We start from the raw sequence: 22,575 nt of genomic DNA, 5'->3' as shown, positions 1-22,575 counted from the left end.
CTCTCCCTAGCAACCACACTGTATGTAGACATGATCCAACTCTGTGAACATATTGACTATACTTTAATGGATGTTTGTTATGTGTACCGGTTTGCTTTATTTGTCGTTTAAAAAAAATTTCAGTGTTGCTCCAATTTGCAAACAAAGTAATCGTGACGCTATTTATGTTTTTCAGGTGATCATGGTGACAGTCTATCCTAGAGATTGGGAACTCTAGTTCTCGGAATGCAATTTGTTTAATCAGGTGTGTTAGCTGGGGCTGAAAAAGTGTGACACCAATCATGCCCCCGAGTACCACGATGAGGATGACCATAAGAAGATGGAATCAATACACAAGATCCTGCATGATCTGATACAGGGCTCTCCTGGAGAGATACAGTCTTGTAGGTTTTCTACAACCCTAATCTAGTGCACCTGATTCTAATAACTAGCTGGTTGATAAGCTACAGGAGGGTAACACTCCAGTAGATCTGAACATCCACCTAGTCCCCCCACCATTTTCTCTTGTCACTTTTCTCCTTCTACTATAGCTATCTTTGCTTATTGGACTGAGAGGGATGTAAACACAGACAGCTTGCAGCTACCACATTTAACAATGTGTGATTCGTTCATTTCATATTCTTGTTTGTGCTGAGGAGGTTGAGTAGGTTAATATGAATAGTACTGATGACTGTATAACAATCATGCTGGTAAGTTTGACTTGAGTGAAATATAATGTTTTCTTATGTTTGGTTTTGTAATAATTTCTGTAACTGGTCTCATCATCTCTTGCTTGCATTTCAATAGCTGTTCTTTAAGAATTATACACAGGGGCGGCTCTAGCCTTTTGGGGGCCCTAAGTGAGATTTGGTCTTGGGGCCCCCACCTACATTTGACATTTTAGTCATTTAGCAGACGCTTTTATCCAGTTCAACATATAGGAGCAATTAGGGTTAAGTGCCTTGTTCAAGGGCACATAGACAGATTATTTACTGGTACTCCTGGAGGTCAGGGCCCCTGGGCACGTGCCCAATTGGTAGTCAGCCATGATTACTACAAGTTTAGATAACTGGCTAGACTAACTACCTAGTGGCCGGCACAAGATGGAGGGAAAGTTGTAGCTTAACTAACGAAATTACAGTTTTTATTTTTGGGCATGATGATGTATGATGTTGTTGTTTGTATATGTATGTTTTGTATTGATTATAAAATAAAATAGTAAGTTGAGACCCCACAAAAAGATACGTTTTGGGTCGGGCCCCCTACCGGCCGGGGGCCCTAAGCGACCTCTTATGTCACTTATTCCTGGAACCAAACCTGATTACACAATTGCCAGAAAGTCTGGATAAATCAGACTAAGATGCTGCAACATTAGTCAACAGCCATCTTAGTGCAGAACAACATTGCCTGGACACTTATTTAAGTATGATTTTGTGATGAGACTCCAAATAATATTGGAGATATGGCCAAAGAGTAGCTAATACCGATGATCAAGGTAAAAAATAGACAGTCGCTGCATTATGCAATTATATGTCATTTTAAAGAATTGTTTTAATTAGCTAATGTAGCGAACTAGCTAGCTACGTACGGTGGAGAGATTGGTTAGATTCAACAAAGTTAACATTTGTAGTTGTTCTGAGCTCATGTCTGTTAAATAGTTAATCTGCCTTGAATTTAATTGTGACTATGGCTGAGATAACTGAACAAAAGAAGTATGTTGAGGGTCAATGTTGTACAACGAGTTAGATAGCCAGCTAGCATACTTGTGCCATAAGTGGGCTGTTCAGACGAGATGTGAACCCGGGAGCCCGCTAGCAACTGACGTTACAACATCAATTTATGAATCAGATAAGTTACAATTTCAATAATCTGTTTTGAATTCAATTTTGAATATGGCTTAGATATGGCTGAGAAAAAATATATACTGAGCGTCAATGTTGTTGGGATATAACGTTAACTAGATAGCTAAAAACCTGTGTAGCTAACTACTGTTGCTAGTAGAGGAGAGAGTGATTAGGTTTCAGTTTTGCATCACAGATCGGTACATAGAACATATTAGAACATATAGATTTCCGATGAGGGCATGCTGCATTTCTCACCTTGAATTCGACTGTGTGATCTGTAATCCTAATTCTATCTTTTTCTGTTTCTCCTTCAATAAAAATGAAATAGCCTGTTAGCCTCCATGTAATTTAATGAATTTAGTTAGCTTACCTTCATTCTTTGCTGTAAAAGATAGTAGAGAAACAACACCTTTCTTGGATATTCAAACATAAGGCACTTCTGTTATGTAATCTTTGTCGGTCATTCGAGTGTCACCGTTGACAATTTGTGGATTTTCTTAAATTTCATTTTAGACGGGAGAATGCACATTTTCTATACATTCTTCCAGCAAGAAAACTAGTATGGAGTATTGACTGAGACATGAAAAGGCGAAAAACTCACTTTAACATGCATTGCTGGCTCAAAACCTAATATAGACACGCATACATTGATGTTAGAAGGCCTTTGTTGAGCGCCATGTAGGACTACAGTGTGTGTTTTCAAGTCCGGTAATGTATTCTGTGTGTTCATGTATCCCCTATCTGTTCTGTGGGACACTTAAGAGAGTGTGAAAAGACCACTAGAGCTGTGTTCTTCTTTGTTCAGCATTAAGTAACAGGGAAGTAGTTTACTCTAGGAAACTCTATCCAATTTACACAAAAGGGGCCAATTCAGAGTTGAGATCATTCAACAATGCTGGCGTTCCTTGCCTGACTACATTGCAGAAGCCTGCCAGACCTCACAACACATCGATAGTTGTTTAACATCAGCTAACCACATCTTATGATATAAAAATCTGATGCCCTACTGTGCAGTCGATGACATGGTGCAAAACCATATGTTGATGATCATCAAGGACCTCACCCACCTGAGCCTGTTAACCCAGCTACTATCTAGAAGGCTGAGACAGTAAAGGTGCATCAAAGCTGGGACCGAGAGACTGAAAAACAGCTTCTATCTCCAGGCCATCAGACTGTTAAACAGTCACCACTAGCTGGCCTCCGCCCAGTACCCTGCCATGGGGATTCATTTATAACCGTTGTGTAAACACTAAATATCTACGTGCGCTATTTCTGGAAAAACAGCGCACGCACACAAATATTGAGATTTATAAACTTGGTGCAGCCATACATATGCATGCTTCCTGTTAAATCAGACCCGTGGCATGAACGGCCATTATAACTCCCCTGAATAATGCCCATCATTCACATTGCACGGTTAAAATAACGTCCTTATTTGCTGTATATTTTGGAAGTATTGGAATTAGGCCAAGACAGTATATCAAAAGTATTAAAACCTCTATGGGATCGGTGTCCCTATACCGGGACGGTTGATGCTAACATGCGCTAATGTAACTAGAATGACATTGTAAGTAACAGCAAACTTTCCAGGACATAGACATGTCTTGTATGGGCAGGAAGTTTAACTGATTGTTAATCTAACTGCACTGTCCAATTTACAGTAGCTACTACAGTGAAAAAAATACCATGCTATTGTTTGAGGAGAGTGCACAACAACAAAAAACTTTTAACACCGCAACTGGTTTGATATATTCACCTCTGAAGGTAAATCATGTACTTACATTCAGCAATCTTGCTCTGATTTGTCATCCTGAGGGTCCCAGAGATAAAATGTTGCATACTTTTGTTTGATAAAATCAATTTTTATATTCAAATACAGGAACTGGGTTCTAGAGTTTGAACCCCTGCTGTGTCTGGCTCCACACCCACCACCCCCGGCCATCTAGATGTGTGAAAGTTAGTGTATAAGCTAATAATCTTCCCGGGAGTGTGTAAACAAATGTTTTATTATTTATTGTTATGTTCTCTGTACTTATGTACTTTAACATGTATCAATTGACCAATTCGGCACATTTGGGCAGACTTGATACAAAATACTGTGCAGTATTGCAATGCTTCACTGGATCAGTCTAAAACTTTGCACACACACTGCTGCCATCTACTGGCCAAAATCTAAATTGCCCCTAAACTGCAATATGAAGTTATGGCCTTTCTCTTGCATTTTAAAGATGATTAAAAAAAGAAAATCAAAACACGTTTTTTTGTTTGTATTATCTTTTACCAGATTTAATGTGTTATATTCTCCTACATTCATTTTACATTTCCACAAACTTCAAAATGTTTCCTTTTAAATGGTATCAAGAATATGCATATCCTTGCTTCAGGTCCTGAGCTACAGGAAGTTAGATTTGGGTATGTCATTTTAGATGAAATTTGAAAAAAGTGTCAGATCCTTAAAGGTTTTATTAATGGTGAACTTGATCAAATGTCTTGGAGGTGTTAGCAAAATGTTACATTTTGCAATGCCGTTTGCTGTATATGCCCATTTCTAAAACACAAAAACAGTTGCACATTGTTGTGGACCTGTAAATAGTTTATTTGAATTCAGTAATGTTTTGCATTTATTTTCACCTGAACTTAATATGCTGCACTGCTCGATACATTGTAAACTAGCCTACAGTAGACCTACTTACTGTGGTAGTCTACAATCTTCAATGCATAATATCAACTGTCTGTTCACCTGTTAAATTCTACTGTATCTTATCACCCGCACTCCCTTTAGGATGCATAGAGCAAAAACTAGACATTTAAAAGAGATGTGCATTGTAATTTGTTGTATGGCTATTTCGGTAACATATACTAATCATGGCCAGAAAAGGTACAATGGTTATGATATACACTGAGTATACCAAATATTATTGAGTTGCACCTCCCTACCCTTTTCCCCTCAGAACAGTGCCAGAACAGCCTAAATTCATCGTTGGGGCATGGACTCTACAAGTGGTCGTAAGCGTTCCACAGGATTGCTGGCCCATGTTGACTCCAATGCTTTCCACAGTTGTATCGAGTTGGCTGGATGTCCTTTGTGTTGTGGACCATTCTTGATACACATGGGAAACTGTTGAGTGTGAAAAACCCAGCAGCATTGCAGTTTTTAACACAAACCGGTGCGCCTGCAACCTACTACCATACCCTGTTCAAATGTACTTACATTTTTGGTCTCACCCATTCACCCTCTGAATGGTACACATACACAATCAATTTCTCAATTGTCTCAAGGCTTAAAAATCCTTCTTTAACCTGTTTCTTCCCCTTCATCTACACTGATTGAAGTGGATTTCACCTGGATTTACATTTACATTTTAGTCATTTAGCAGACGCTCTTATCCAGAGCGACTTACAATAGTGAATACATATATTTCATTTCATGCATTTTTTTTTTTTTGTACTGGCCCCCCGTGGGAATCGAACCCACAACCCTGGCGTTGCACATACCATGCTGGCATTGCAAACACCATGCTCTACCAACTGAGCCACAGGGAAGACGGATTCACCTCATTAGTCTATGTCATGGAAAGAGCAGGTGTTTTTAATGTTTGTATACTCAGTGTATGTATTATGTTTATACATGAAATATTGTCTAGGCTGCTCGAGAAATTTTACATTACAGTATTCAGACATAGCCTATAAACGTCAATGGAAAAGATGAACCCTCTGTTCTACTGTAAAACTGCGCTTCGGATCGGATAGCATAGAACAAAATACTCTAAATACCGGTAGCTTATTTATTTAATACTGTGAAGTGGGTCCAATTAAATGAGAGATGGGACGAATGGTAGCATATCCTAACTTGTAGGCCTATTGGCTATTTCACGAGAATGAAACCATCACAGTCAGAAAAGTTGAGTAACTTATTCTGCAATGATCATCGAAATGAAATAAATAATAAATAATCATAAGAGCCAGTTTGCGCTGTTCTGTGAAGGGAGTAGTACACAGCGTTATACGAGATCTTCAGTTTCTTGGCAATTTCTCGTATGGAATAGACTTCATTTCTCAGAACAAGAATTGACTGACGAGTTTCAGAAGAAAGTGCTTTGTTTCTGGCCATTTTGAGCCTGTAATCGAACCCACAAATGCTGATGCTCCAGATACTCAATTAGTCTAAAGAAGGCCAGTTGTATTGCTTCTTTAATCAGAACAACAGTTTTCATCTGTGCTAACATAAATGCAAAAGGGTTTTCTAATGATCAATTAGCCTTTTAAAATGATAAACTTGGATTAGCTAACACAACGTGCCATTGGAACACAGGAGTGATGGTTGCTGATAATGGGCCTTTGTACACCCATGTAGATATTCCATACCAAATCAGCCGTTTCAGCTACAATAGTCATTTACAACATTAACAATGTCTCCATGTATTTCTGATCAATTTGATGTGATTTTAATGGACAAAAAAATAGCTTTTCTTTCAAAAACAAGGAAATTCCTAAGTGACCCCAAACTTTTGAACGGTGGTGTATTTGTATTCCCAACTCTGCTCGTCCTAATATTTCCTTTCTTTGTATTTTTGGCATTTGTGTGTATTGTTTTGTATTGTCAGGTATTACTGCACTGTTGGAGCTAGGAACATAAGCATTTCGCTACACCCGCGATAACATCTGCTAAATGTTTGATGTAATGTCTGCAATGTACTCAGGCAGGAATGCCACCAATGTCAATGGCAGACTTCTGAAGTCAGCAGATCTCAAGTCAGAATCTGACCGATGCGACTATCCAGACTTAGGCAGGGTTTTCTGGATCAAAAATGGGCTTAGGTGGTTGGGGGCATGGCAGTGAGCACAGTCGGCCCATCTACGTGGCTGAGTTTTATATAACATTTGGAGGACCACATATTGGTGGTGTAGAGAAATGTGCAAATAGTTTTGCCATTGTCTTGAAATTATGCACATTTCTCCATGGAGTTGAAATGTTTGCAGTTTTAAAGCTAATATCCTGCAATTCAACATATTCTGTCATGGAGCTGAGACAAAATGTTGCAGTTTCAAAGCTAGTTGGCTGCAATTCTCAATTTTGCCATGGCTAATGCAGTGTTCTTTTGCTAAAAAATAATAATAAAATCTACATTGCTAAATTAATTGTTTTTGGAATTTAACCTCCCTGACTGTCTATCTTTTATTTTGGTGATTGTTAGTTCTCAAAGATTATATATATATATTTTTAATAACACTCAGTGGCCAGTTTATTAGGTACACACATCTATTACCGGGTCGAACCCCCCTTTGCCTCCAGAACAGCCTGAATTATTTGGGGAATGGATTCTACAAGTTGGAAATGTTTCACAGGGATGTTGGTCCATGCTGATGCGATGGCATCACGCAGTTACTGCAGATTGGACGGCGGTACACCACCGCCAACATCCTGTACAGTTGACACCAGGCAGGATGGGTCTATGGACTCCTGCTACTTATGACAAATCCTAAATCTGCCATAAGAATGACAAAACAGGAACCAGGATTCGTCAGACAGGCAATGTTTTTCCACTCCTCATTTGTCGAGTGTTGGTGATTGCGTGCCCACTGGAGTCGCTTTTTCTTGTTTTTAGCTGATAGGTGTGGAACCTGGTGTGGTCGTCTGCTGCAATAGCCCATTCGTGACAAGGATCGATGAGTTGTGCGTACCGAGATGCCTTTCTGCACACCACTGTTGTACTAGGCCGTTATTTGTCTGTTTGTGGCCAACCTGTTAGCTTGTGCGATTCTTGCCATTCTCCTTCGACCTCTGTCATCAACAAGCTGTTTTTACCCAGAGGACTGCTGCTGACTGGATGTTTTTTGTTTCTCGCCCCATTCTCTGTAAACCCTAGACAATGTCATATGTGGAAAGCCGAAGAGGTCGGTCGTTTCTTAGATACTGGATCTGGCGCACCTAGCACTGACGGTCATGCCACCCTCAAAGTCGCTTAGGTCACTCATTTTGCCCATTCAATCGAATAGTAATTGAATGCCTTGATGCCTGTCTGCCTGCTTTATATAGGAGGCCACAGCCACATGACTCACTGTCTGCAGGAGCAACACATTTTCGTGAATGAGGTGGTGTACCTACTGTCTGTTGAGTGTGTATAGGTCCATTATCTTTTCTACATACTTTATCTGGTTTTAGTCATTTAAGTTTACACTGAAACTGTTTTTCCATCCCAATTTTTGTATATACACCTGCTCTATCCATGACATAGTCTGACCAGGTGAATCCAGTTTTAAGCTATGATCTCTTATTGATGTCACTTGTTACATCCACTTCAATCAGTGTAGATGTCAGTCATTTACCACTTGGGGAGTGGGAAACATAAGAAAGGAAATGGATATCGTCCTTTATGCTAAAAAACCTTCGTTCCTCAGTATCCAGATCTCACTGGGCAAGTTGGCATCTGAATCCACAGGATCAGAATTCTATCAACCAAAAGCCTGTCCAAGTAAACAGCACACCATTTTTTATCCAGTGAAGGCAATGATGAACCATCTATTGCCATTGATTTTACAAAGAGTTTTACATTTTTTAAGTATTATTTCTAGGTTATTTCTGTCTGCCAACTGCCCGGTACAGTTGAAACCGGGATTCATCCGTGAAGCGCACACTTCTCCAGCGTGCCAGTGGCCATCGAAGGTGAGCATTTGCCCACTGAAGTTGGTTACGACGCCGAACTGCAGTCAGGCCAGACCCTGGTGAGGACGACGAGCACACCGATGAGCTTCCCTGAGATGGTTTTTGACAGTTTGTGCAGAAATTCTTTGGTTGTGCAAACCCAAAGTTTCATCAGCTGCCCGGGTGGCTGGTTTCAGATGATCCCGCAAGTGAAGAAGCTGGGCTTGCATGGTTAAACATGGTCTGCGGTTGTGAGGCCAGGTGGACGTACTGCCAAATTCTATAAAAAGACGTTGAAGGTGGCTTAAGATAATTTTTCTAACAGTCGATTCTCTGACCACAGCTTTGGTGGACATTCCTGCAGTCTGCATGCCAATTGCATGCTCCCTCAAAACTTGAGACATCTGTGGCATTGCGTTGTGTGACAAAACTACACATTTTAGAGTGGCTTTTTATTGTCTCCGGCACAAGATGCACCTGTGTAATGATCATACTGTTTGATCAGCTTCTTGATATGCCACACCTGTCAGGTGGATGGATTATCTTGGCAATAAAGAAATTCTCACTAACAGGGATGTAAACACATTAGTGGATTTTCTTTTTGAGAAATTAGATTTTTGTTCTTCTGGAAAGTTTCCTGGATCTTTTATTTCAGCTCAATGGACCAACTCTTTACATGTTGCATTTATATTTTTGTTCAGTGTATATATGTGACTCACCACCTGGATTCAGTCCTATGTAGCAAAATTTGAAATTGTGTTTTTTACATTGAATAAAAGTAGAAAATGGTAAACTGCAGTAGAGGAACAATGGGAAAGTAATTCTGCTTTGAAAGTTGATAAACTTGGAATTCCAACTTAGGAACTCTGCCCTCTTTCTAGAGCTCCTACATAGATCATACACATAACAGTATGCTTTAACTCACAATGAAAACGACTTTCTGACTAAATTAGAAACGTATAATAGCTCGGGAGAGGTGAAGGTCAAGTCATGTGTCCTCCGAAACATGACCCGCCAAACCGTGCTTCTTAACACCCGCAAACTTAACCTGGATGCCCGCTGCACCAATGTGTCAGACTAAACACCTTTCAACTGATGACCGAGGTCAGCCTGCAGGCACCCGGCCCGCCACAAGGAGTTGCTAGAGCTCAATGAGCCAAGTAAAGCCCCCTCTGGCCAAACACTCCCCTAACCCGGACAACGCTGGGACAATTGTGCGCCGCCCTATGAGACTACCGGTCACAGCCGGTTGTGACACAGCCTGGGATTGAACCCGGGTCTGTAGTGATGCCTCAAGCACTGTGATGCAGTGCCTTAGACTACTGCGTCACTTGGGAGGCCCCCCCCCAAAAATGTGGGGATTTAATTTTTTTTCAAACAATCAAAACATTTGTGCTTCTCCTGTGAAGTAGTGACGTGTGACATAAGCCTATTATTCTTGAAACGGGTCACAGTATATAGTATATTTATTATGAAAAAAATACTCATATTTTCTACTATTTGGACTTATGCGACCCCAAAGAAAGCTTAGGTGGCCCACACAATAATTTCAATGGCAGAAAAATCCCTGTGAGATGGATGACAGAAGACCATACTACAGTTGAAGTCAGAAGTTTACATACACATAGGTTGGAGTCATTAAAACTCGTTTTCAACCACTCCACAAATTTCTTGTTAACAAACTATAGTTTTGGCAAGTCGGTTAGGACATCTACTTTGTGCATGACACAAGTAATTTTTCCAACAATTGCTACAGGAGGGACATCATGAGATGGCATCACGAGGAAGGAAAATGATGTGGATATGTTAAAGCAACATCTCAAGATATCAGTCAGGAAGTTAAAGCTTGGTCTCAAATGGGTCATCCAAATGGACAATGACCCCAAGCATACTTCTAAAGTTGTGGGAATATGGCTTAAGGACAACAAAGTCAAGGTATTGGAGTGGCCATCACAAAGCCCTGATCTGAATTCTATAGATCATTTGTGGGCAGAAATGAAAAAAAGAGTGTGCCGAGCGAGGAGGCCTACAAACCTGACTCAGTTACACTAGCTCTGTCAGTACGAATGGGCCACAATTCACCCAACTTATTGTGGGAACCTTGTGGATGGCTACCCAAAATGTTAAAGTATTTAAAGGCAATGCTACCAAATACTAATTGAGTGTATGTCAACTTCTGACCCACTGGGAATGTGATGAAAGAAATAAAAGCTGAAATAAATAATTCTCTCTACTATTATTCTGACATTTCACATTCTTAAAATAAAATGGTGATCCTGGCTGACCTAAGACAGGAATGTTTACTAGGATTAAATGTCAGGAATTGTGAAAAACTGAGTTGAAATGTATTTGGCTAAGGTGTATGTAAACTTCTGACTTCAACTGTATATAAAGTGCTGAGCTTTAAAACAGCTCTCTGCATTTGATTCTCTCTATCTTCTCTACAGAGTCAAGCGAGCATGAGGACAAGAGCACGGACGTGTCTGAGGAGGTTTCTATGATGGATGTCCTCACCCTGCCCCCTCCCTTCACTGAGCCCCCCACAGAGGGAGAGGAGTCCCCCGAGCGGGAACCCCCCAAATCGCCCCCCAAACTCCCCAAAGGAGATGAGGAGGAACTGGGACCTCTACCCGACAACTGGGAGATGGCCTACACCGAGAAAGAAGAGGTCTACTTCATAGAGTAAGTGTGCGTTTTTGTCTCTCTGTCTTTCTAATGAGGAACGGAGGGCCTACTAGAGCATTTTTGGCCATTTTGTTTACCTTAAATATCTCACCCTCCTCTCACTCACAGACAATCCCCCTCCTGGCCACCCCCACTCCACATACACAGGGGATGGGGGTTAAATCTTACTTCTTTTTTTTTTAAATGACAGATATGAATTCTACCCTCCTTTCGTATTTTTGTTGAATATTCAGACACTACAGAAACAGAGCGGTACGCAGGATAGATAGTGAAAGTAGGAAAGGTGGTCGCAGGGATTGAACCCACGACGTTTGGGTTGTAATTTGATTTATGTCAGTATTGCCAATCAATAACACAGGCACACATGATCTTATCTCTCTCCCTCTTCTTGCCCTGTCTCTCTTTCTTGCCTCTCTCTTTCTCCTCCTCCCTCTCTCCTCCCCTTTCTCATCTCTCCCAGTCTCCCCTCCGTCTATCTCTCGCTCGCTCTTTCTCTCTCTCTCTCCTCTCTCGCCCTCTCTCTTGCTGTAGTTGGTTGTGTGAGGGTGTGGTGGGTCGTGAGGATGGTTACTATTCCTTTTTCTTTACTTTTGGCTCTTGATATTTTATTTTTCCATGGTGGAGGGTTAACGCATCGTTTGTCGATTGATTTCCACTGTTTATCATTTACAGTTGGGGGTGTAGGGTTAGTTTATTTTGGGTTGGGAGTCATGGTGGCTGCAACGGCATCTCAGCTGAGTGGGGAAGAAATGCTGTCGCTTTGGAATGGCTTCAGGTTCGTTCTGGAGAATGGTGTCAAAGTGGAAGAAGTTTTGCTCATGGTCGGCAAACAGGTGGGAACAGAACATACTGTGCACACTGCATCCAGAATGAACAAGGCGGTGGTTGTGTTCATGAAAAAGGGATTTTTGTTAGGGTTGTGTTGGTGACGATTTCACCTCTTTTGACCCTGTCGACAAGAGTAGTGGTATCTAATCTGCCTCCGTTTAACATGGACGAACAGATCCCAAGGAGTTGATTCGTTTTGGTAAGTTTGCAAGTGGTTTTCGTGTGCTCTCGGCTGGGTGCCAAGCGGAATCGCTAAACATGTTGATTCTTGCAGAACAGCAGATACAGTTGAAGTCGAAAGTTTACATACACCTTAGCCAAATACATTTCAACTCAGTTTTTCACAATTCCTGACATTTAATCCTAGTAAAAATTCCCTGTCTTAGGTCAGTTAGGATCACCACTTTATTTTAAGAACGTGAAATGTCAGAATAAAAGTAGAGAGAATGATTTATTTCAGCTTTTATTTCTTTCATCACATTCCCAGTGGGTCAGAAGTTGACATACACTCAATTAGTATTTGGTAGCATTGCCTTTAAATTGTTTAACGTTTTGGGTAGCCTTCCACAAGGTTCCCACAATAAGTTGGGTGAATTTTGGCCCATTCCTACTGACAGAGCTAGTGTAACTGAGTCAGATTTGTAGGCCTCCTTGCTCGACACATGCTTTTTCAGTTCTGCCCACAAATGTTCTATGGGATTGAGGTCAGGGCGTTGTGATGGCCACTCCAATACCTTGACTTTGTTGTCCTTAAGCCATTTTGCCAAAACTTTGGAAGTACGCATGGGGTCATTGTCCATTTGGAAGACCCAAGCTTTAACTTCCTGACTGATGTCTTGAAATCTTGCTTCAATATATCCACATCATTTTCCATCATCATGATGCCATCTATTTTGTAAAGTGCACCAGTCCCTCCTGACGCAAAGCACCCCCACAACATGATGCTGCCACCCCCATGCTTCACGATTGGGATGGTGTTCTTCGGCTTCCAAGCATCCCCCTTTTTCCTCCAAACATAACGATGGTCATTATGGTCAAACAGTTCTATTTTTGTTTCATCAGACAATAGTACATTTCTCCAAAAAGTACGATCTTTGTCCCCATGTGCAGTTGCAAACCGTAGTCTGGCTTTTCTATGGCGGTTTTGGAGCAGTAGCTTCTTCCTTGCTGAGAGGCCTTTCAGGTGATGTCGAGTTAGGACTCGTTTTACTGTGGATATAGATACTTTTGTACCTGTTTCTTCCAGCATCTTCACAAGGTCCTTTGCCGTTGTTCTGGGATTGAGTTGCACTTTTTGCACCAAAGTACGTTCATCTCTAGGAGACAGAACGTGTCTCCTTCCTGAGCGGTATGATGGCTGTGTGGTCCCATGGTGTTGATACTTGCGTACTATTGTTTGTACCAATAAACGTGGTACCTTCAGGCATTTGGAAATTGTTCCCAAGGATGAACCAGACTTGTGGAGGTATACAATTTGTTTTCTGAGGTCTTGGCTGATATCTTTTGATTTTCCCATGATGTCAAGCAAAGAGGCACTGAGTTTGAAGGTAGGCCTTGAAATACATCCAAAGTGACACCTCCAATTGACTCAAATGATGTCAATTAGCCTATCAGAAGCATCTAAAGCCATGACATCATTTTCTGGAATTTTCCAAGCTGTTTAAAGGCACAGTCAACTTAGTGTATGTAAACTTCTGACCCACTGGAATTGTGATACAGTGAACTATAAGTGAAATAATCTTTCTGTAAACAAATGTTTGAAAAACTACTTTTGTCATGCACAAATTAGATGTCCTAACCGACTTGCCAAAACTATAGTTTATTAAAACTTGCTAGGGCTCGGGTCCTTTTTCTCAATTTCCGTCTGACTGACGTGCCCAAAGTAAACTGCCTGTTGCTCAGGCCCTGAAGCCAGGATATGCATATAATTGGTAACATTGGAAAGAAACTTTAAAGTTTGTAGATATGTTAACTTCTCTAGGGCCGGCGGGACGAAATCGTCCCACCTACGTAACAGCCAGTGGAATCCTGTGGCGCGTTATTCAAATACCTTAGAAATGCTATTACTTCAACTTCTCAAACATATGACTATTTTACACCATTTTAAAGACAAGACTCTCGTTAATCTAACCACACTGTCCGATTTCAAAAAGGCTTTACAACGAAAGCAAAACATTAGATTATGTCAGCAGAGTACCCAGACAGAAATAATCAGACACCCATTTTTCAAGCTAGCATATAATGTCACAAAAACCCAGAAGACAGCTAAATGCAGCACTAACCTTTGATGATCTTCATCAGATGACACACCTAGGACATTATGTTATACAATACATGCATGTTTTGTTCAATCAAGTTCATATTTATATCAAAAACCAGCTTTTTACATTAGCATGTGACGTTCAGAACTAGCATACCCCCCGCAAACTTCCGGTGAATTTACTAAATTACTCACGATAAACGTTCACAAAAAGCATAACAATTATTTTAAGAATTATAGATACAGAACTCCTCTATGCACTCGATATGTCCGATTTTAAAATAGCTTTTCGGTGAAAGCACATTTTGCAATATTCTAAGTAGATAGCCCGGCATCACAGGGCTAGCTATTTAGACACCCAGCAAGTTTAGCACTCACCAATGTCAGATTTACTCTAATAAAAATGTTATTACCTTTGGTGTTCTTCGTCAGAATGCACTCCCAGGACTTATACTTCAATAACAAATGTTGGTTTGGTCCCAAATAATCCATAGTTATATCCAAATAGCGGCGTTTTGTTCGTGCGTTCAAGACACTTTCCGAAAGGGTAAATAAGGGTTACGAGCATGGCGCATTTCGTGACAAAAAAATTCGAAATATTCCAGTACCGTACTTCGAAGCATGTCAACCGCTGTTTAAATCAATTTTTATGCCATTTTTCTCGTAAAAAAGCGATAATATTCCGACCAGGAATCTGCATTTAGGTAAACAGACGAAAGAAAATAAAGCATGGGGTCGACTCGGGCACGCGCCTAAGCCCATAGTACTCTGATCGGCCACTTGCCAAAAGCGATAATGTGTTTCAGCCAGAGGCTGCCTCGATATCGTTCAGCTTTTTCCCGGGCTCTGAGAGCCTATGGGAGCCGTAGGAAGTGTCACGTTAGAGCAAAGATCCTCAGTCTTCAATAAAAAGAGCCAAGATGAACAACAACTTGTCAGACAGGCCACTTCCCATATAGAATCCTCTCAGGTTTTTTCCTGCCATATGAGTTCTGTTATACTCACAGACACCATTCAAACAGTTTTAGAAACTTTAGGGTGTTTTCTATCCAAAGCCAATAATTATATGCATATTCTAGTTACTGGGCAGGAGTAGTAACCAGATTAAATCGGGTACGTTTTTTATCCGACCGTGTCAATACTGCCCCCTACCCCCAACAGGTTAAAATAATGTAGGAGACTCTAACGCAATAGATATGGTAGGAGAAAATCCAATGAAATTGCAGATTCCCGGTCGGAATATTATCGCTTTTTTTACGAGGAAAATGGCATAAAAATTGACTTTAAACAGCGGTTGACATGCTTTGAAGTACGGTAATGAAATATTTAGAAATCTTTTGTCACGAAATGCGCCGTGCGCGTGACCCTTATTTACCATTCGGATAGTGTCCTGAACGCACGAACAAAACGCCGCTGTTGGAACATAACTATGGATTATTTTGGACCAAACCAACATTTGTTATTGAAGTAGAAGTCCTGGGAGTGCATTCTGACGAAGAACAGGAAAGGTAATCAAACTTTTCTAATAGTAAATCTGATTTTGGTGAAGGCTAAACTTGCTGGGTGTCTAAATAGCTAGCCCTGTGATGCCGGGCTATCTACTTAGAATATTGCAAAATGTGCTTTCACTGAAAAGCTATTTTAAAATCGGACATATCGAGTGCATAGAGGAGTTCGGTATCTATAATTCTTAAAATAATTGTTATGCTTTTTGTGAACGTTTATCGTGAGTAATTTAGTAAATTGTTAGTGAATTCGCCGGAAGTTTGCGGGGGGTATGCTAGTTCTGAACGTCACATGCTAATGTAAAAAGCTGGTTTTTGATATAAATATGAACTTGATTGAACAAAACATGCATGTATTGTATAACATAATGTCCTAGGTGTGTCATCTAATGAAGATCATCAAAGGTTAGTGCTGCATTTAGCTGTCTTCTGGGTTTTTGTGACATTATATGCTAGCTTGAAAAATGGGTGTCTGATTATTTCTGGCTGGGTACTCTGCTGACATAATCTAATGTTTTGCTTTCGTTGTAAAGCCTTTTAGAAATCGGACAGTGTGGTTAGATTAACGAGAGTCTTGTCTTTAAAATGGTGTAAAATAGTCATATGTTTGAGAAATTGAAGTAATAGCATTTCTAAGGTATTTGAAAATCGCGCAACAGGATTCAACTGGCTGTTACGTAGGTGGGACGATTTGGTGCCACCTAGCCCAGAGAGGCTAGGGGTACCAGTGCTTTTTTCCCTGGGCCTGGGTGTCAAAATTCTTTCTTCTAAGGAGTTATTTAAGGGTAGATTGATTGTTAGTGGTTAGAGCCAAAATCAATTACCTTTGCTTTCATAAATGTGTATGCACCTCGTACAGGGCAGGAGAGGGGGCTCCTTTTTGTGTGTCTAAGGCAGGAGCTTGTACACTTAGCATTAGATGAGGTGCTTAGAGCGTTGAGCCAGTAACCGAAATGTTGCTGGATCGAATCCCCGAGCTGATAAGGTAAGAATCTGTCCTTCTGCCCTGGAGCAAGGCAGTTAATCCACTGTTCCACACTTCAGTTGAAGTCATTAAGTTGTACAACTGACTAGGTATCCCCCTTTCCCTTTTCCGTTTCCCTTTGTGTTGGGGGGGATTGGAACTGTTCCATTGACTTTACTAAAGACAGGAAGAGCAAGGAGCCGCATTCGGGCTCAGCAGGGATGTTGAAAGATGTTCTGTATCAGTTCAATCTAGTGGACACATGGAGAACTAAGTTTCCCACCTGAAATCAGTATACGTGGGTGAAGGTGGTTGGGGTAGGGTGAGAGTAACCACCTTTGGTAGGGTTAGTGCAGGAAATTGACATTTCCCTGGCTTTTCACAAACTGTCAGCTGCTGTCTCTCAGATAGCCCCCGGCCTCGCCCCGGGGGTCGACGGTTTACCTGTGGATTTTTATAAAAAGTTCTGGGTAATTATTGGACAGGACTTGTTTTGAGTGTTGCATAAGGGGGAGGAGCTGCCCCTAAGCTGTAGACGGGCAGCTTTGAGTCACCTGCCCAAAAAAGGGGACTTGAGCGACCCTGCGGAAATGTAATTAGCATTAAAAAAAATCCCCATAACAATTCCGTTTTTTGCATTGGATCAGTCTCAATCCACCGCATCCACTGATGTCACACTTCCACATCTGCGGTGAAAGGTGACCTAAGCTAGTGCGGTTTTTGTCAGATCATGAGACATCCCGAAAATTGGTCTTCTCACAAAATCGTCTGTAGTGTCTGCACAGTTTGGCCTACAAACTATTATGACCCCTCTATGGAAAGACGAGACTCTCACGAACACAATGGTGTTCTCCACAAGCATCTTGGAGTCTGAAGTAGGTACAGCCGATCTGCCAACTTCTGTCTGTAGCATCCAAATACTTTGGGCTACACACTAATGTGACCACTCTGTGGAGAGGCGAGACTCTCACGAACACGTACATGTTGGTTATTTTGCTCTAGGATGCCCCCAAGACTTGTTTGAAGGTCCCCCGTTACCAATTTAAAAGATTAATGGATGAATAAGGGGTTAAATACATGTCAAAAAACTGAAATGACATGACACTTCAGAACAAACTTCCTTTATGTTTTTTGGGGGGGACTATCTGTTGTTCCATGTCACAGGAGGTTCATGGCACCTTAATTGGGGAGAACAGGCTCGTGGTAATGGCTGGAGTGGAATTTGTGAAATGGTATCAAGTACGCTAAACACATGGTTTCCATGTGTTTGATGGCATTCCATTCACTCAAACCCAGTGATGTTATTTAAAGGGATGGTCTCTGCATGCCTTAGGGTTGAATTTTTGTTTTATAAAAATATGAACAGTGGAGAGATGTTTCAGGAGGTATTGGGGCTCAGGGAGGCTGTTTGTACGGTTGGAAAGGAGGGGTTGTCGTGGAAATATTCGCTCATTCATATTTCTTAGATACCGGAACTTGTGAATTCAAATATACTTTATTACAAAGTAACAAGCCGAGCTGCCACATGGACCAACTGACTTTCCAGCCTCGGCACACACCTTTTATACAGTTTTCATCCTTACGTCACACACATAGTAACTTCTCTTTATGTTAATGATTCATCCCCTTTGGCATTTAGCCAAAATTATATTTTTGCCTTGCACTTATTTTAGCTTGGTTTCCATTTTCTTATTGGCACAGACATTAGGGCATAGATTCTATTGGTGGTGTAACCATAGTAATGATACAAAAATAAACAGATACTAATGGTGCTTAAGTAATACAAACATATGCTCCTAATGCACGTCTAATGAACCTCACGGGACTAGGTAATGGCTTCCCTTAGCCTAATGACTTAGACACACATATAGAGTGCATTTCTAATGAACCTCATGGGACTAGGTAATGGCTTCCCTTAGCCTAATGACCTAGACACACATATAGAGTGCACTTATTCTGCTTACCACTCTAAGATGTATAATGTGCACACATGTACTGGAAACTCCTCAATATATCACCCCAATAGGACTTACTAAGTCCCAAACGTTTGTCCAGTACAAGTGAGAAGGGAAGAACCTTCTATGTTGCTTAGGAAACAATCTGCCTCCCTTTCACCTTATCAACATTTGCTTCACTTTCTCATTCATACTGGGGAGTCAGGACCAAACATTTCCTTTCACATATAGCTAGAAGGAAGTAAAAGATCCATCCTCAAGCCAATTGTCCTTTAGCATACAGTATAAAAGCATGTGCATGCATTTCTTAGCCTTGCCCAAGGTTCTCAGTTATGTAAAATATATGAAAAACCAAAACATAAACAATAATCAACTAAACCTCATACACCCTTATAACATTGTTCTCAATATGACACCTAAACATATGGCCCTCCCTCACAGACACCTCTCTTACAACTATTCGGTTATAAGTGAAAAAAACTGTTAGAGGATTAAGGGCATGGTCCGTGGACTCCTGTAATTGGAAAACCCTATGTCACATACATGTCTAGGCGAACAGATATTCAGAAGGTCTAACGTCATTTATCATTCAGCAACTCTTACATTGAGTACATGGTTATATGCTGTTATACTATGTGTATACTTTAAATACATTCTTTCTCCCAACATAAGGGGCAGTCGCAGAAACCTTAAACGTCGCAGGTTCAGGTACGATTAATTTACCTGTCATGGGGATTTGCTACACAGTTTACAATTCATGGGCTGGCCCACTTATTTATACCAGCCATTTTTTGTTGCTTTTCTCAATTTTGGGTCAGTGTTTGATTCTGGGGTAGTTTCTTCATTGTGGCTACCCCAGTTGGTAACATATGTCCAGATTTTCTGCAGCAACCCACTTTCTTGTGTTTCTGCCATTGTCTTAGTTGGTGTACTAGTGCTAGTGGGAGGTGTTTTTACCATTTCTTCTAGGTTTGCTGCTATTGCTGTCAAAGCTATTCTTCTTCATCTGTCCTGGTTTCCACTGTCTGTTAGGAAGACCATGTGAGGGCAGAGAAGTCGATGGTAGGGAAGTCTCCTTCCCATTCTCCTCTCGTTGTTTCTCCGTCCCCTTGGACAGCGCCTCCGTCAGGGATATCTGACAGAGTAGATATGTCATCAGGAGCAACAAGCATGTCACTCCTCCTCATCCCTGGACTCTCTGGATATTCAGGAGAAAGTTTCTGTTGTCTATTGGGAGTTGCATCTTGGTCCTCTTCTCCTGTTTCCTCCAGGCTCCTGCCTGGTGTATCAGCATCCTCTCCTTTCGTTCCCTCCGGGCTCCTGCATGGTGTATCAGTATCCTCTGCTTCCTCATGGCTCGATGGTCGCTCGCCGACCACCTGCAGAACTCTGGTACAGTGGTTTAGATGGTACCAGTAGTGCTTCCTTTCACCTGGACGGCTGTTGGTGTTGCTAGGACCACTTCGTAGGGACCCTCTCACCTTGGCTCGTTCCACTTCCTCCGGAACACTTGGATGTAGACCTGGTCCCCTGGGATCACCAGACGGGGAACCTCTGGTTCTGGTTCAGGTTTTCACCTTTTTTCCATTAGGTTTTCAAACTCCGAGACTTATGGCCTCTGTTTTATGATCACACCACACACAATCTTACTTCCATCTCTCATCACACAACAAAATGACATTCCAGCTGAAGCTGGTGACTTCATCCACTTCAGCTGAGCTGCTTTTAGTTTCTCCACTTTCTCATTCTGGTTCCTACAAAAGTGGAAGACTTGCAAGCAACGAGAAACACAAAACATACCAGTATTAACAATGTGATAAGCTATGCAAAATTATATATGCATGAAAACCAAAGTCTGAGACCATGACAATTCCCACTCTATCTTCACCTGACTCTATGCCTCCAGGATACTTTTCTGCTGGATTCCACAAAAAATGAAAGCCCTAAAAATCCACCTCATGCTTTCGCCCAGTCTTCACCTTTCCGGCCCCAGATTCTGAAAGGTGTTCCCAAGCCATGTCGTTTTCACTTTGTTGCCCATCTCCTCCATTGTCACCTGATAGGCAAGTGCTTATCCCTAATGAATGCTACATCCTCTTGAGATAACTCAGCATTGTATATGCTTTCAGATCAATGCCTTCAAAATGTTGCTTAGAGTACAATTAGTACAATTACCGCAGCATCTATCCTCTTCCATATGATGCGTTAACCAATAAAACAACCCAAATATGATGTTTAAAGTTGCTCCCAGACCCAACCCATCTGCATGTCTACAGTGGAATCTAGTCTCTCTGTCTTTAGCTCTGCTTCAAGCGCACCTATTATACAGCTAGACCTCACTTCTCGTGAGAACTATGTACCCACAGAGGAGAGATATGACGATCTTCACCGCTGCAGGTGCTGTAAGGAGTACTGAGTGCGGACCAGACCAACACTGTCCCAACACTCCCCCTGCTACATATACATTTGCACATATATCATTCCATCTAACCCATAACACACTAGTCACTACTCCTAATGCACTTCTACAGTTATAAACATACTAAAACATTTTCAAATCAATCAGTCAATATACATCAGTCCCTCCTCTGGAACACTGATCACTGTTATGTTCCACGAAACCAAAAAACATATTGACTTTAAAAGGAAAGAGAAAAAAGTACATGTTTAAAATCTAGACGTTCTGCTAGCGGAACACCTGCTCCAATATCCAATGATAGGCGTGGCGCGAATTACAAATTCCTCAAAAGTACAAAAACTTCAATTTTTCAAACATATGACTATTTTACAGCATTTTAAAGACAAGACTCTCCTTTATCTAACCCACTGTCCGATTTCAAAAAGGCTTTACAGCGAAAGCAAAACATTAGATTATGTCAGCAGAGTACCCAGCCAGAAATAATCAGACACCCATTTTTCAAGCTAGCATATAATGTCACAAAAAACAAAACCACAACTAAATGCAGCACTAACCTTTGATGATCTTCATCAGATGACACGCCTAGGACATTATGTTATACAATACATGCATGTTTTGTTCAATCAAGTTCAAATTTATATCAAAAACCAGCTTTTTACATTAGCATGTGACGTTCAGAACTAGCATTCCCACCGAACACTTCCGGTGAATTTACTAAATTACTCACGATAAACGTTCACAAAAAACATAACAATTATTTTAAGAATTATAGATACAGAACTCCTTTGTGCAATCGAGGTGTCCGATTTTAAAATAGCTTTTCGGTGAAAGCACATTTTGCAATATTCTGAGTAGATAGACCAGCCATCACGGCTAGCTATTTTGACACCCACCAAGTTTAGCCCTGACCAAACTCCGATTTACTATTAGAAAAGTTTGATTACCTTTGGTGTTCTTCATCAGAATGCACTCCCAGGACTGCTACTTCAATAACAAATGTTGGTTTGGTTCAAAATAATCCATAGTTATATCCAAATAGCGGCATTTTGTTCGTGCGTTCAAGACACTATCCGAAGTGTAAATAAGGGTCACGCACACAACGCATTTCGTGACAAAAAAATTCTAAATATTCCATTACCGTACTTCGAAGCATGTCAACCGCTGTTTAAAATCAATTTTTATGCCATTTTTCTCGTAAAAAAGCAATAATATTCCGACCGGGAGTGGTGGTTTTCGTTCAAAGACTAAAGAATAAAAACATGGAGTCGACTCGGGCACGAGCCTCAGTCTCATAGTACTCTGACCGGCCACTATCCAAACGCGCTAATGTTTTTCAGCCAGGGCCTGCAAAGCCACGATTCAGCTTTTTGCCACCTTCTGAGAGCCCATGGGAGCCGTAGGAAGTGTCACGTAACAACAGAGATCCCCTGTTTTGGATAGAGATAATCAAGAAGGCCAAGAAATGGTCAGACAGGGTACTTCCTGTACAGAAT

The 22,575-nt window shown here is 41.1% G+C and overlaps 1 protein-coding gene across 9 annotated transcripts in view; it reads left to right on the top strand.

Moving 5' to 3' along the window:
- The window catches only part of LOC106573044 (membrane-associated guanylate kinase, WW and PDZ domain-containing protein 2), a 324,009-nt gene that overhangs the window by 166,410 nt on the left and 135,024 nt on the right, over positions 1-22,575 (top strand). For all 9 annotated transcript variants that reach the window (XM_014147683.3, XM_045696840.2, XM_014147669.3 and 6 more), the window contains one exon: positions 10,914-11,148. In XM_014147683.3, coding sequence (XP_014003158.3) covers positions 10,914-11,148 — 235 coding nt within the window. The remainder of the gene's footprint in view (positions 1-10,913; positions 11,149-22,575) is intronic.

Source organism: Salmo salar, chromosome 16, assembly GCF_965601325.2.
Source record: "Salmo salar chromosome 16, fSalSal1, whole genome shotgun sequence".
Classification (NCBI taxonomy): domain Eukaryota; kingdom Metazoa; phylum Chordata; class Actinopteri; order Salmoniformes; family Salmonidae; genus Salmo; species Salmo salar.
This window is presented reverse-complemented; position numbering and strand designations above follow the sequence as displayed.